The 13,374-nt window shown below is 58.2% G+C and overlaps 1 protein-coding gene across 1 annotated transcript; it reads left to right on the top strand.

Annotated features, from left to right (window-relative positions):
- Positions 1-2,730: 2,730 nt before the first annotated feature.
- On the top strand, positions 2,731-12,326 carry LOC114808651 (pituitary homeobox 1-like). The gene is made up of 3 exons (XM_029056437.1): positions 2,731-2,926; positions 6,618-6,823; positions 11,645-12,326. The coding sequence occupies exons 1-3, from the start codon at positions 2,731-2,733 to the stop codon at positions 12,191-12,193; spliced, it is 951 nt and encodes a 316-aa protein (XP_028912270.1). The 3' UTR covers positions 12,194-12,326.
- Positions 12,327-13,374: the final 1,048 nt, after the last annotated feature.

The raw sequence follows: 13,374 nt of genomic DNA, 5'->3' as shown, positions 1-13,374 counted from the left end.
CCCAGACTAACACCTCACCCTGCCTCTGGCCCGTGCCCCCCTCCCACCACACACACACACACACACACACACACAGAGGAGTCCTGCCCGGAGGGAAGAGGCCCGGGACCGGGGTCTGAGGGCTCTTCACCCATCACCCGGGGCCTGGTAGCTGAGGGCCGTCTGTTTTCCAGGACACGCTCTTATCTCGCTGTCGTCTGGGGAGTCCCGAGGCGGTGACCAGCCTCTCCAGGCCAGAGCGGCAGCGGAGCTTCGGACGAGAGACCCGCTCGGGGGACTAGTGGGCCTTAGTTGGGGGCTCCGGGGGGGCATTGCGGCTCGGAGATGCCCTATCGGCGGCCAAGAGGCCCCTGGCCGCGTGGTCCCTAGAACGGTCGTCGCAGCCAGATCACTGGCTGCGCTAACCTTCTCACTGCGGTTCCATCTCACCTGTCTTGCCGCCGACCCCTGGCCCACGTCCTACCTGTGGCCTGGAAAGCTTCCCTCCTCAAATCGGCCAAACAGTCACTCTTACCCGTTCAAAGCCTTAAATGAAAGCGCATCTCCTCCAAGGGGGAAGAAAGTCCGGGATGGTGAGCAGAGACCCGCACCCAGGAGACCTGCAGCCCTGCCTTCTGGATCTCCGGACCCAGCCTTCCCTGGGTCATTCTCGGCTCAGCGCGTGGCCGTTCAGCTGGAACCTCAGGAATAGGGGCTGGACGGGGGTCAAGGACGGGCAGCTCGGGCCGGGGCTGATCTGCAGCCCCCCGCTCCGCCACTGGCCGCTCTGCTCCGGTCTTGTTTGATCAGGGCTCAAGAAACGAGTTAAAAATTGGCGACGCAAATCACCCAGAAGGAGTTTAACCGAGGCCGACACTGGGCGGACCGCACTAAGGCGTCAGTAGGTCTTTTTGGAAATGAAAACTAAATTGCATCAACGCGCGGCCTCCGGCCCCCAGGGTCCCTTCCTTCTATCACTCCATCGCCCCAGCAAAACGCGAGGCCTGTGTGCACACCAGGGGCTATAACACGATGCCTGACGGGGAGGGCATATGGCGCGAAATATCGAATGAGGGTGCCAGGTGAGGGGTATAGTTCAGGAGTAATAAAGTAAACGATTTTAGGAGAACCGGCCGCACAGTAGCGTTCAAAATGTGCGGAATACACCACTGAGCATGAGGTGCCCAGATGCCGCATGAGCGGGTATTGTCTCGTTCAACGACACAGTCAAGATGCCGGGTTTGCTTTGTGGCCGTTGTTGGGGGTTGAAAAATGAGCAGAGTTGTTCCGTGTCAGCCGCTCCCAGGCCTCGGGGAAGAATTTCCCATTCGGCCGAAGCCGGAAGGACTGCAGGGAAGTCCCATTCGTGTCCTTCTCCCCTCTCCCAACCCCCAACACAAACACACACACACACACACACACACTCTCCGTCCCTTCTGCTCGGATCTCGGGAGGAAGGGACGATGACACACGGGAACGGCCTGAAACCAACGAGAACTTTCCATTCCGTTCGGGAATCGTGTTTCTGCATTCACACTCCCGCGTGGCCCTTTAAGGGACATTGACTTCGCACTCGGCTAACGGAAGGGAGGTCCCACGGCTGAATGGAAGTAGACCGGGGGTTAGCTGGCCCCTCCATTCCCAACCAAACACCCCTAAAACTCGAGGGTAGAAAAAGCTTCGCAGTTTCCACCCTCCGTGGGGCGCAAAGGGACATCTACAGTTTTGTCCTACGGGGCTTATATGTACTCATACGCAGACATATACATCTATAGACACACACGACGGAGTGAATCATATATCATCCATATATAGGCCCACAGAATAGTGTCGGATGTTTGAGACTAAGTCGGCGGCTAGATAGTCCGAGGAGTTAACTTTGGGAGAAACAAATTGTTTGGATCTTGGAGCCATCTGATAGGAGCGTTGTGGAGCAAAGAGAGGCAGGGACGCTGCAGCCCAGATGCGCTTCCATTGTACTAGAGAGGACGAAACCGATGTGTCACGGGGAGAATGGGAGTGTGGGGGTGGGAGGGAGCGAGAGTGAGAGGAGAGAGAGAGAAAGAACGGCAGAGCAAGAGCTCAAAACTACATTGCGCCCTCCCCCACGCCCCTACCCCACACCACAACCCCCGGCGTAGGGATTACTGGACCCCGGAAGAGCGCTCTGTCTCTTTAAGAAAGCCTCAGCCAGAACCGCCCGGTGCCTTCGAAACAAGTTACATATATGGGGAGATCGAGGCAGGCAGCCTTCCAGCTTCGCGAGACTGGGCTGAGCTCTAGATGGAGTGATACATTAGTGAGACGGGGAGGTTGGAGCCTCCTGTGGGAGGAGTTCAGTTGAACTCCAAGCGTTTATTCTGGTGCAGATCACTTGAATCTCTCGAGCTCCGGCCTCTCCGAACCTCAGCTCCCACCTCAGCTCCCCCCGGCTTCTCTCTCTCCACCGCGACTCCGGCCCGGTGGCCTTTCCGTCCTGCAGCTCGCCCGGGCTCTGCGCGTCTTCCAGACCCCGGCAGGGCTGTGGGGGTTGGGGGAGAAAGAGGAGGAGAAGGAGGAGGAGAAATAGGAGGAGGAGGAGGAGGAGGAAGAGAAGGAGGAGGAAGAGGAGGAGGAGGAGGAGAAGAAGCATTGCAGTCAGAATCAGAATTGATCTCTAAATCAGCCCCAGCCCCTGGGTCGACCCTCCCGGAGTGCAGGACGGGCCGAGCCGGGGCAGCTCGACCGGCAGGCCCCAGCCGTGCTCTTATCATGGATTCCTTTAAAGGTGGCATGAACTTGGACCGGCTGCCCGAGGGCCTGAGACCGCCGCCCCCGCCGCCGCCGCCGCCGCCGCCACCGCCGTCCCACGACATGGCCTCGGGCTTCCATCTGCCCCGCTCCGCCGCCGACCCGCGGGAGCCGCTCGAGAACTCCGCCAGCGAGTCGTCCGACACCGAGACTCCAGGTAACACCGCCTCTCGTCTTCCCGGTTCAAGCTTCTGCCTCCACCTGGCTCACTGAGCCCGGCCGGGGGGGCGCAAGAGCCCGGCGGGGGACGGGGAGGTCCGAGCCCCCGGCCGGGGGATCCAGCGGGGACGAGGAGGTCCGAGCCCCGGACCGGGAGATCCAGAGGACCGCGGGACCCAGGGGACCAGGGACCCAGCGGTCCTGGGGACCCAGGGGGCCGAGAGCCTCCGGACCCAGAGTCCTAGTCGGACGGGGTGCGCGGGGAGGAGGTAAACCTGTGCGAGCTGGGGGGCTCGGAGGTCCTGGGAGTGGGGCGGCACGGGCGACAGCTCCAGGTGGAAGAGAGCGGACAAACGCACAAACCTCTCGCCCGGACGGCAGGAGCCCTAACCAACCCCGGGGAGACGGCGGGTTCCAGCCGGGACCGCCAGGAGCAGTGGGGGACATCCGACCCAGAATGCGGGAACTCGGCCTTCCTCAACGCCTGGGGAAAAGTGGGCCCACGCCGTGCCCGGCCCGGAGACTGGGGCATCCGGAGTTCCCACTGGGCTGGGCGCTGGGTTCAGGCGGCCCGGAGTAGTAGCGAGAGAGGGCCCGGCCCGCGGCTCAGCCGGCCTAAACGCAGGACTTCTCCTCTCCGGCCCAGTGCCTTTTCTCCACGCGACTGCTTCTCCTGCTCCTTTTGAGCTGATAAAAAGCAGCCCCTCCCGAACCCCTCCATTTCCGCACCACCACTCCCCTTCCCCCGAGAAGCGGGCAGGCTACAGGCCGGCCGACAGCAAGCAAAGAGAGAAACTGAGACAGAACGCAGAGTTTAGTGCAGCATGAGAAAGGGACAGGAAATCATGGGCTTAGTTTGGTGCTCCGAGAGTGGAATCTAGGGAAGCAAGCATGTTTGCAACGACAGAGGATAGAGAAGTCAGGGAGGGAAGAGACAGAGAAAGGCACGGAGAGATGCCGAGACAGTGTCAGGACAATAAGACAAGAGATAGTAAGAGGAAGACGGGGAAAGGGCAGTAAAGAGAGTGGGGTGGGGGGGAGGGAGAGGGGGAAGGAGAGCTGAAAAAATCAAGAAGAATGTGAAAAGAGAATAGGAGATAAAAGGAAAGAAAGGAAAAGAAAGAAGGAAAAAGAAAAAAATTAGAGAGAGAGAGAAAGTTTTCTAGCGAGAGCTAGTGTGTGCGAGAGAAGTGGGGGAGAGGGTGAACGCCCGATAAGTGGGAGGCCCGAGAAAGAGGAAAGAAGAAGTGCGGCCTGTCCTGGCTGGCCAGCCGGCCGCCCGTACACCCAGCACGGCCCGATACCCAGTGATCGGGCACCGGGAGGCCCGGCCCGAGGACCAGTGCCAACGGGCGGCCAAGTAGGGTCAGCTTAGTCCGGACCCGAGGCGGCCGGGCTCAGAGCTCCGCCAGTCCGTTTCCACGGAGCTTTTTCCCTAACGGAGGCGTCTGGGACTGCCGGGGCCGAGGTTTGGGATTCTGTTTGGTCGCTGTTCCGTAGCGTGGCCGGCCCAGAGGTTTCCCGCTTCCACTTACAATCCGGAACTGTTCTCGAAAATGGCTTTCGGTAGACGGGGACGGGCAGGTAGACAGGCAGGCAGAGAGAGACAGAGCGAATGAGTTCTGTGTGTGTCTATGTGTGTATGTATGAGAGTGCGTATTTCGCCAACTCTCGATCCTCGCGCGGATCCATTTGCCTCATTCTCCACCAAACGGGATCTGCCGTTAACATCCACTCCATTGGGATCGGCCTGGTCCCTTCGGACGGCGGGAAAGTCCCACGTGGGTTCCTCTCCAGGCAGTTAATGCTTCCTTTCGCAGGGAGCGGGAGAGAAAAAATAAATGATTGTTCGATGATTTATTTTCTAGGGAATTTCTGGGACATCTTTAGAAAAGGTCAGGGCAACCATCCGCGTTCCCTTCCCGGTGTTTAATTTTAAGGTTACGGACAATTTTTTAAAAACAAAGCTAGGGCTTGCGACCAAGGAATGATTTTAAAACAGCTTTCGATTTTTCTCTGGAAGCCCCAAACTAAACTTCAGTGCACACTAAGATCGAAATGGAGAGCGCGCCTGTTTTTTTCTCTCTCTCCCTCTCGGTCTGTGTTTCTCTTTCTCTCTTTCTGTATGTGAAAGATTAAAATCGACTCGTTATGTGTCGATATCAGCAGGATCGTGCCTGTTTCTTAGTATCTGTTTAATTGTACTTGTATATATGTTTGCACGAGCTTGGGAGAGATTGAGATCGGTTCCGTATGTGCGGATATCGGCGTGATCATGCCTGTGTATCTGAGTAATTGTATCTGTGTGTGTGTGGATCTGCCTATTTTATCTGCAAGTTTCGGCATCTGTGGGAATCTTTGTGTGTCCTGAGGTAAGCGTCTGTGCTTGCGTCTGCACTTGGGTCTGAGTGCCTGTGTGCCCGTGAGTTAGTTTGTGTACCTATATGTTTGTGTACGGACGTGCGTTTCTGGATCTGTGAATTTCGGCTGCGGTCGCTGCCCTCTGACGTTGAAGTCGTCCCGGACGGTGAAGTTCTCTATATGTGCGGGTCGGCTTACCTGTTTACCTTTGTGTGTGTGTGTGTGTGTGTGTGTGTGTGTGTGTGTGTGTGCGTGCGCGCGCGCGCGTGTCTGGACTCTCTCTCCGGCCGAAGGGTGGCGGCGGGGGTCGACAGGGGGCTGTAGCAGGGAAGCGGGGCCCCCCGACCCTTTTCCACTGCTCCCCGGGAAATGAGCCCTTTGTCTCGGGTGTTCTCGAGGCTCCCGACTTCCCTCTGAGTCGGGGGAAGCCGAGCGGGATCGGGGCTGGGAAATGTAGGAAGGGAGAGAGAAGCATCTGGGACTCAGCCGAAACCAGTTTGGGGCGGGAGGGTGAGGGGAGCTCTAGCCCGTCCCGGTAAGCGTAGCAAAAATGGATGAAAACGGAGAAGGAGCATGGCTCAGTGGAAAGAGTATGGGCTTTGGAGTCAGAGGTCATGGGTTCGAATCCCGACTCTGCCACTTGTCAGCTGTGTGACTTGGGCAAGTCACTTAACTTCTCTGTGCCTGAGTTACCTCATCTGTAAAATGGCGATTAAGACTGTGAACCCCACGTGGGTCAACCTGATTCCCCTGTGTCTACCCCAGTGCTTAGAACAGTGCTCTGCACATAGTAAGCGCTTAACAAATACCAACATTGTTATTATTATTATTATACACCAGCGGCCCACGGAAGACCATTAGGCGAAGCAGCGGCCGCCCCCGGGTTACTAGCCAATCTCTTAAAACGCTCCAAACCCCCCAGCACCGGCCTTGGGGACCCCCGCTTCGCTCTGCGCCAACGGTAACCGAAATCGCGGGGCCTTAAAGCCCCATCGTCCATAATCCTAAAGGAGGCAACGATACGGCAACCCAAATGGCCATAATGGCAGCAATAGCCACCGAGAGGGTGTTCACCGAGGCGGCCGCAGCAATCCCGAGTCCGGCGCCGGGGCCGGAGAGGTTAGGCCGGAGAGAGTGGGGGGAGAAAGCCGAGGAGACGCGGCGTCGGGGCGGAGGGGGGAGAGGGGACAGAGAGGATTAAGGACAGAGGAGAAAAGAGAAGGGAGAATCGTGGCCGGGGAGAGGGGAGGAGGGCGAGATGGGGTAAGGTGGCGAGGGGAGGGCGAGCGCCGCGGAGGGTGACCCCGGCCTCGGTGTGCCCCTCGCAGAGAAGGAGCGGAGCGGGGAGGCGAAGAGCGAGGAAGGCGGCGCCGAGGACCCGGCCAAGAAGAAGAAGCAGCGGAGACAAAGGACGCACTTCACCAGCCAGCAGCTGCAGGAGCTGGAGGCCACCTTCCAGCGCAACCGCTACCCGGACATGAGCATGCGGGAGGAGATCGCCGTGTGGACCAACCTCACCGAGCCCAGAGTCCGGGTACAGGGGCGCCTTTCCGAGGGGCGGAAAGGAGAGGGGCGAACCGCTGATCGATGGATTGATGGACGGGCGGAGGGAGGAGAGGAAGGAAGAAGGAAGGGTCGCCCGAGTTGCGCCCCGAAAAATCTCCCGGGGATCGCAGGAGAAGGCGGGACCTCCAGGGAGAGGGGCCTCGGCGGCTTCGTCGCCCGCCCCGCGTTCCTCGCCGTGGAGCCGCCGATTCGGGGGTGGAGCCCGCGACGCGGTCTCGGTGGGGACGGGGCGGTAGCTCAGACCCTTCGGGGCCCGCTCTGTTATTGTTGTTGTTGTTGTTTTCATGGTATTTGTTAAGCGCTGACAATGTGTCGAGCACTGTCCTAAGTGCTGGAGTAGATATAATTAAGTCGGACACGGTCCCTGTCCCGCATGGGGCTCATTCTACGTAGGAGGGTGATTTGAGGAGGGAGACGGTCTGTGTTTCTGGGGACAAAGGCAGGAGAGGGAGGCGGGAGTCTGGGGGGGGGGGGTGGAGGCGAGGGAGTCCAGAGTGCAGGGAACAAGCGGGCGGGAGGGACCCCCATTCAAAACCCTTCCAGTGTCCATCCCTTGCCGCTCCGCTCTTCTGAGCCAGGCTACACACGGAAGAAATCGGAATGGGGGGCGGCCCAGGAAGCGCGACGGAGCCCGAGAGGAGGACTGGGGTGTGGGGAGCCTGCGCCCTAGGTGGAGATAATCGACGGCAAATCGAGCTTTGTATAAGGGCAAGAGGCTTAGGAAAGGGGCTTTGTAATAGGGGCTAAACGCTGGGGGACCGGTGGGGATCCTCCGCCTCAACAGAAGCCACCGTCTTGGCCTCCTCCCACCCTCCACCCCACCGCCCGGCCTAAACTCGCCAACACCCAAAATACACACGAGTTCGCACACATCCGTAATAGGGCGCGGGACCAAACTCTAGCGCACCGGTAGATGTAGGAGCTGAACACGCTTACACGTGATCACTTCCCCAGTACATCGTATTCCCACATTGATTCCACACCTTCGGCATATATGTATTCATCTCCAGAGTAAAATCAGAGAAGTAAAATCCATTCACAAAACGAATAGAACGAAATCTGCACATGTCCGTTCTGTCTGTTCATAGCATGAAGTACCCAGCATGCAGGCACACACACACATACACACACCACACACTCACACACTAGCAAGCACATGTCTTTTCCGTGTCCCGGTTGCTTCAAGCTCCCTTTTTTTTTATAAGCAAACTTTTAACCTGCCGGGGTCAGTGAAGAAAGAAATGAACCAAGTCTAATCTGGCCGTGTTTTGCTGGATTTACTGTTTCTCTTTGATCTAATTGGTGCAGGGCTGTAATACCGAGCAGGAAATATTCCGAATTCGCGATTTTCTCAACGAGCTATAAAACCAGGGAGGAGGAAGGAGACCCAGACATGGCAAGGTTTCGGAAGCGGTTTCTCTGTCTGCTACCTGTTTTCGGTTTTTTTTCCACTCCCCCGCGCCTTCCCTCCCACCCCGAGAAAATCAGTAACTGTCGATGCAATTAGTATTTAGTAATAGCATTCTTGCCTGGGGACTGTCACCAAGCCCCAGCCCTGGCCCATTCTCAGTCCCAGCGCAGGTCCAGATCCAGTCCCAGCCCTAGCCCTAATCCCAGCCTCAATCCCAAACCCCAATGCCAGCTCTAGCCCTAGTCCCAGCCTAGTCCCAGCTTCAATCCCAGTCCCAGTCCTAGGCCCGGCTCCAACCCCAGGCCAAACTCAGCCTAGCCAGGCGCCCCATCTCCCCTGCTCAAACTCAATAGAAATCGTCCCGGGGATCAACAGATTTAGCTCCCGCGAGTGGTAGGGGCGGGAGGCGCGGCGCGGACGAGTAGCCAAATCCCAAACCGGGGGGGAATAAAAGCAGCGCGGGGCTCTCAGGGGTGTCAGCCAAGGGGAGATGGAGAAGTATTAACAAATGATTTGGAAGTGAGAAGGGTTCCCAGGAGCGGCTTGCACGCCAGGCGGAAAAAGCCGGCCCGGGTGCCCTGCCTGCGGCCGAAAGGAGGAACCGGCGCCGGGCTCGGCTGTTTCCAGGCCATCGGGGTGGGAGCGGGATGAGGCTGGGGCCTGCTCAGGACCTCGAGTGGCCTGCTGACTTCCCGGGGCCCAATGGGCGGCTGGCATTAGTCAAACCCTGCAGGCTTTTAGCAGATTAACAGTCCACCCCCCAACACACACATACACACACGTACACACCCGACCCACGCACTCAGGCACATGCACATATACACCCGGGCGGGGAGATTACCGCGCTCCAAATCATCAAGCATGTGCACACAGAGGCGCGGGGCGCGGGGGCTAGGGCCGCGGGGAAACGAGGCTCTTTGGGGGCCGGGGGTTGGTCTGGCCGGTTTGTTTGGGTTCTTGGGGGGTAGTTGTTTTCTATTTAAGCGTCTGTCGCGATTTGCTTTCTTCTCGGCCCGCCTCGGGGGCGGGAGGTGCCCGGGGTTGCCGGGGACCGGGGAGAGCTGAGAGGGTTTTTGGCTTGCGGGGATTCTGCGGAGGGGCTGAAGGGAGGGGTCGGCGGTAAGAGTTGCACCGTCTCTGCCCGCTCGCGCTCCCGGTCCCAGTCTGCAACGCACGATCCGGGACCGACACGAGACCGGCCCGGGACCCGGAGTCCTGGCGGAGCAGGGAAGGGGGCGCTTCACGGGGCTGGCTGCGGGGGAGCCCAACCTCCGAGAACGAGGGCGGGGGAAGGAAGGAGGGAGCTGAGACCAGCCAGCCAGGGATGATTCCTTCCTCCTTCTGAGGGGGCGAGTGGCTCGGGGGCGCTCCTGAACTCCCAGTGAGGGTGGGGGAATGTGGGGAGCGAGGCTAAGACTAGGCCTTCCTGTCCCACTGCTGACAGGTCTAGGGGCCTGGTGAACGCCCCCCCCCCCCCCCCGCCCACTTCCCTCCCCGGAAATTCCTCATCCAGAAATTCCCCGATTGGGGTGGGGGGACGGGCAGACCGGGCCGGAGACAGGTTGTGGGGGGCAGGGGCAAGGACAGGGCCAAGGCAGTTTGCTTTGCTCTCCCAGCCACCGGGTGGGAGCTGCCCTTGCGGGAACGGCTAGGCCTTTGTCTGGCCGCCCTCTCACCCTCTTTCCTCCCACGCTCAGTGGGTCGGGGTAGAAACTAACAGACGGGGTAGGGCGCGGAGGGAGGGTGGGGCGGGTAGGAGGGAAACCATTTATTTTACGAGAAGAGACATTTTTGGATCAACTCCATGCCAGGGCCGCAGGAAATCCTGGGCCCTTTTCCCCTCTGGGCGGCTCTGCGACTGGGAAAGTGGCTCTGGATGCTGGGCACTGGGCGCTGGGCACTGGGCACTGAGCGCTGGGTTTCGGCTGGGAACAGAGGGAGGGAGGGGAAGGGAGAGAGGAGAGGAAAGGAGAGGCCGCTCAGATGAAGGCGTTTGGCTCGGAGACCACACCGAATTGTGTACATACACACTTATGCAGTTGTATGCATAGTTGAATATATACCGAGTAGGATGTACGCAGAATTAGATAGGTGCAGAGTAATGGCGCTCCACTCAGAATTCAATATATCGTCGCAGTTCCACGCAAAGTTGTAAATATATATATAATACAGAGAGAGGGAGAGAGAGAGAGGTGTGTGTATACGTACTTGAAGACCCATGCACAATTGGAGATGTACAGTGAGAGACAGAGACTCACACAGAATGTAAAGATAGATATTCATGTAAAATTGGAGAGCTACAGAAAGTTGTATATATATATATATATTTCAGGGAGACATGCACCGAATCGTCTATATATTTAGACAATATGTGTATATATATTTAAGCGCTTAACAAATACCATCATTATTATTATGTAGAAAGAAAGAATACATAAAGAGTAGAAGGCCCAAAGAGAACTGATCAATTAATAGTAGTTAATGAGCACCTACTAGGTACAGAGCACTGTCCTAAGCATAAGGAGATCTATGCAAAATTGAAGAAAACATGGAGACCCACACTGAATGGGATTCTACATACATATATAGAGAGACAACTACAACTATCTATTATCTCTATCTATCTAACGCTATCTATCTATCTATCTATCTATCTATCTATCTATCTATCTATCTATCTATCTATCTATCTATCTATCTATCTATCTATCTTTATTTATAGTAGCACTCTCCCTGCGCCCAGCCCAAGAAGGCGGGCCAGGGTCTCTGCGCCGGGGCCACACTCTCATCTGATACGAACGGGTAACCTTAGCGATCCGAAGAGCCAAAGGAGGGATTTTACTTAAATACACGAATCCAATCCCATTTTTATGATCTGTAACAGGGGGCTTTCATTACGCGGCATTAGCTTTCGGAAATGCAGCCGGGGCGGCCAATGCTAATCAGAACAGGGACCGGGCAAAGACGCTAAACACGGCCAATTAATACTCTGTAAATACGCGCCGCGGCGGCGGCAGCAGCTGGAGGAAGGGGAAGCCGAGATGGGGAGAAGCGAAGCGAGCGGGCTGCGTGGGTGCAGGCCGAGAAGGCCGGGAGGGGACGGAGGGAAGAAGTGGGAGAGGGAAGCCGAGGTGAGGGAGGCTGCCTTAACTGCAGGACAGCCCGGGTGGTAGGGGAAGGGGGCACATCTGACTCCGGGGATGATGTGGGAGGAATCCTGGAAGCGAAAGGGAGCGCCAGTCTGAGACGGGAGCCCCGAGCAGGGGAGGGGGTGCGGTGTCATCCCCTCTCCTGCCCCTGGACTCTCCTCCCCGCCCCCGAGCCCGGGGCAAAACTAACGTGGCTCTCCTCGCCCCCTCCCTACCCCGCCCGCCCCAGGTCTGGTTCAAGAACCGGCGGGCCAAGTGGAGGAAGCGGGAACGTAACCAGCAGATGGACCTATGCAAGAACGGCTACGTGCCCCAGTTCAGCGGACTCATGCCGCCCTACGAAGACGTGTACGCCGGGTACCCGTACAACAACTGGGCTGCCAAGAGCCTCACCCCGGCGCCGCTCTCCACCAAGAGCTTCACCTTCTTCAACTCCATGACCCCGCTGTCCTCACAATCCATGTTCCCGGCGCCCAGCTCGATCTCGTCCATGAGCATGCCCACGGGCATGGGCCACTCGGCCGTGCCCGGCATGGCCAACTCGGGCCTCAACAACATCAACAACCTCAACAACCTCAGCGGCTCCTCGCTCAACTCGGCCATGTCCTCCCCGGCCTGCCCCTACGGCCCGCCGGGCTCGCCCTACAGCGTCTACCGGGACACGTGTAACTCGAGCTTGGCGAGTTTGCGGCTCAAATCCAAGCAGCACTCGTCGTTCGGATACAGCAGCTTGCAGAGCCACGGTTCCGGCCTCAACGCCTGTCAGTACAACAGCTGACCGGGGCCCCACGGGACCGCACCGGGCCGCACGGGGCCGCGCGGGGCCTCCCCATAGGACTACCATGGACCAGACTGAGTTTTGCCCTCTCTCCAATCTTCCTCCTCCCACCCTCCGCTCCCAGCCACAGAAACTCCCTCCCCTTCCTTTTTCATTTTTCTTCAGACCTTGCTCCGTCTCCCCCAGGCCGCTCCCAACCCTACCCCCCCCCCCCAAAAAAAACCACACCCAACAAAAGACGTCGGAAAAAAAAAAACAAGTACCACGAATAAATGGATGAGTTGCAATTTCCCTCTGGATGATGCGGGTTGTATGTGTTTACTTGAATTTGCACAGGCGTTGCGAAAAGCCCACTTTATGAAGATCCGATGGAAATAAGAGAGGGAAAAGGGGAGATTGGGGAGCGGAGGGGGAGGGAGGACTGCGTGGCTGCGGGCCGCCGGGGAGAACGGGCGGCAGAAAGGGAGAGGAGGCAAGAGGCGGGATTCTGTTTACCACTGAGAAAAGAAAAAAAAGATGTGCAGAGCAAGGGTTTGTGGGGGAAGGGGGCCGAGGGGGCTAACCTTTAGGGACGGGATTATTGGAAAAGAAAAGGACAGTGACAAGGGTCAGCCACTTAATTTGGTGGGGGAGGAGAGGGAGGGTCTATCTATATCTGCCGTTACCTTGTGCCGGAGCGGCTTCCGCGGCGCTCAGAATAAACTGTTTTGAAAGTGCAAGCCTCTGGATGTTTTTTCCTGAGCGGAAAGGCTCGGGCCCGCAGCCCGATGGCACTGTTCAAGGCCCGTTCCTCCCCCTTACATCCCCCCGTCCCACCGCGGCCCTCCCCAAGCATCCACCGGCCACGGCTCCGGCCTCGGTCCCGGGGGCCGGGGAAGGAGGACTTGGGTTCGCCTCCCTCCTCTCCAAGAAAGCAAACCGGGCTTGGAAACACCTCCCGACCCTCCTCTCCGAGAAAGCACCTTGCTCCATCCGAGGAAGAGACTGCCCGGCTCGGACGAACAGCGTCGCCACGGGGGGCCGCAGAGCCCGGCGAGACTCTGGCGAGTGGGAGCTAGGACTGGCGACCGCGCGGAGCCTCGCGGAGCCCCGCGCACCGGGGCCGAAGAGGCCGCTGGGCTGTGGCCGCGGCCCCGAGGAGTGACAGAGACTCTTTGGAGTTGGGGTTTACTATTTTCGTC

This window comes from Ornithorhynchus anatinus, chromosome Y1 (genome assembly GCF_004115215.2).
Source record: "Ornithorhynchus anatinus isolate Pmale09 chromosome Y1, mOrnAna1.pri.v4, whole genome shotgun sequence".
In the NCBI taxonomy this organism is placed as follows: Eukaryota; Metazoa; Chordata; class Mammalia; order Monotremata; family Ornithorhynchidae; genus Ornithorhynchus; species Ornithorhynchus anatinus.
The sequence above is the reverse complement of the archived record's forward strand: the minus strand, read 5'-3'. Positions and strand labels throughout refer to the sequence as shown.

Bases quoted from the DNA above. Each gene is read 5' to 3' on its own strand.
- LOC114808651 (XM_029056437.1), top strand. From the start codon at position 2,731: ATGGATTCCTTTAAAGGTGGCATGAACTTGGACCGGCTGCCCGAGGGC. The intron at 2,927-6,617 runs GTAACACCGCCT...TGCCCCTCGCAG, and splicing joins GTCCGACACCGAGACTCCAG to AGAAGGAGCGGAGCGGGGAG. The intron at 6,824-11,644 runs GTACAGGGGCGC...CGCCCGCCCCAG, and splicing joins TCACCGAGCCCAGAGTCCGG to GTCTGGTTCAAGAACCGGCG.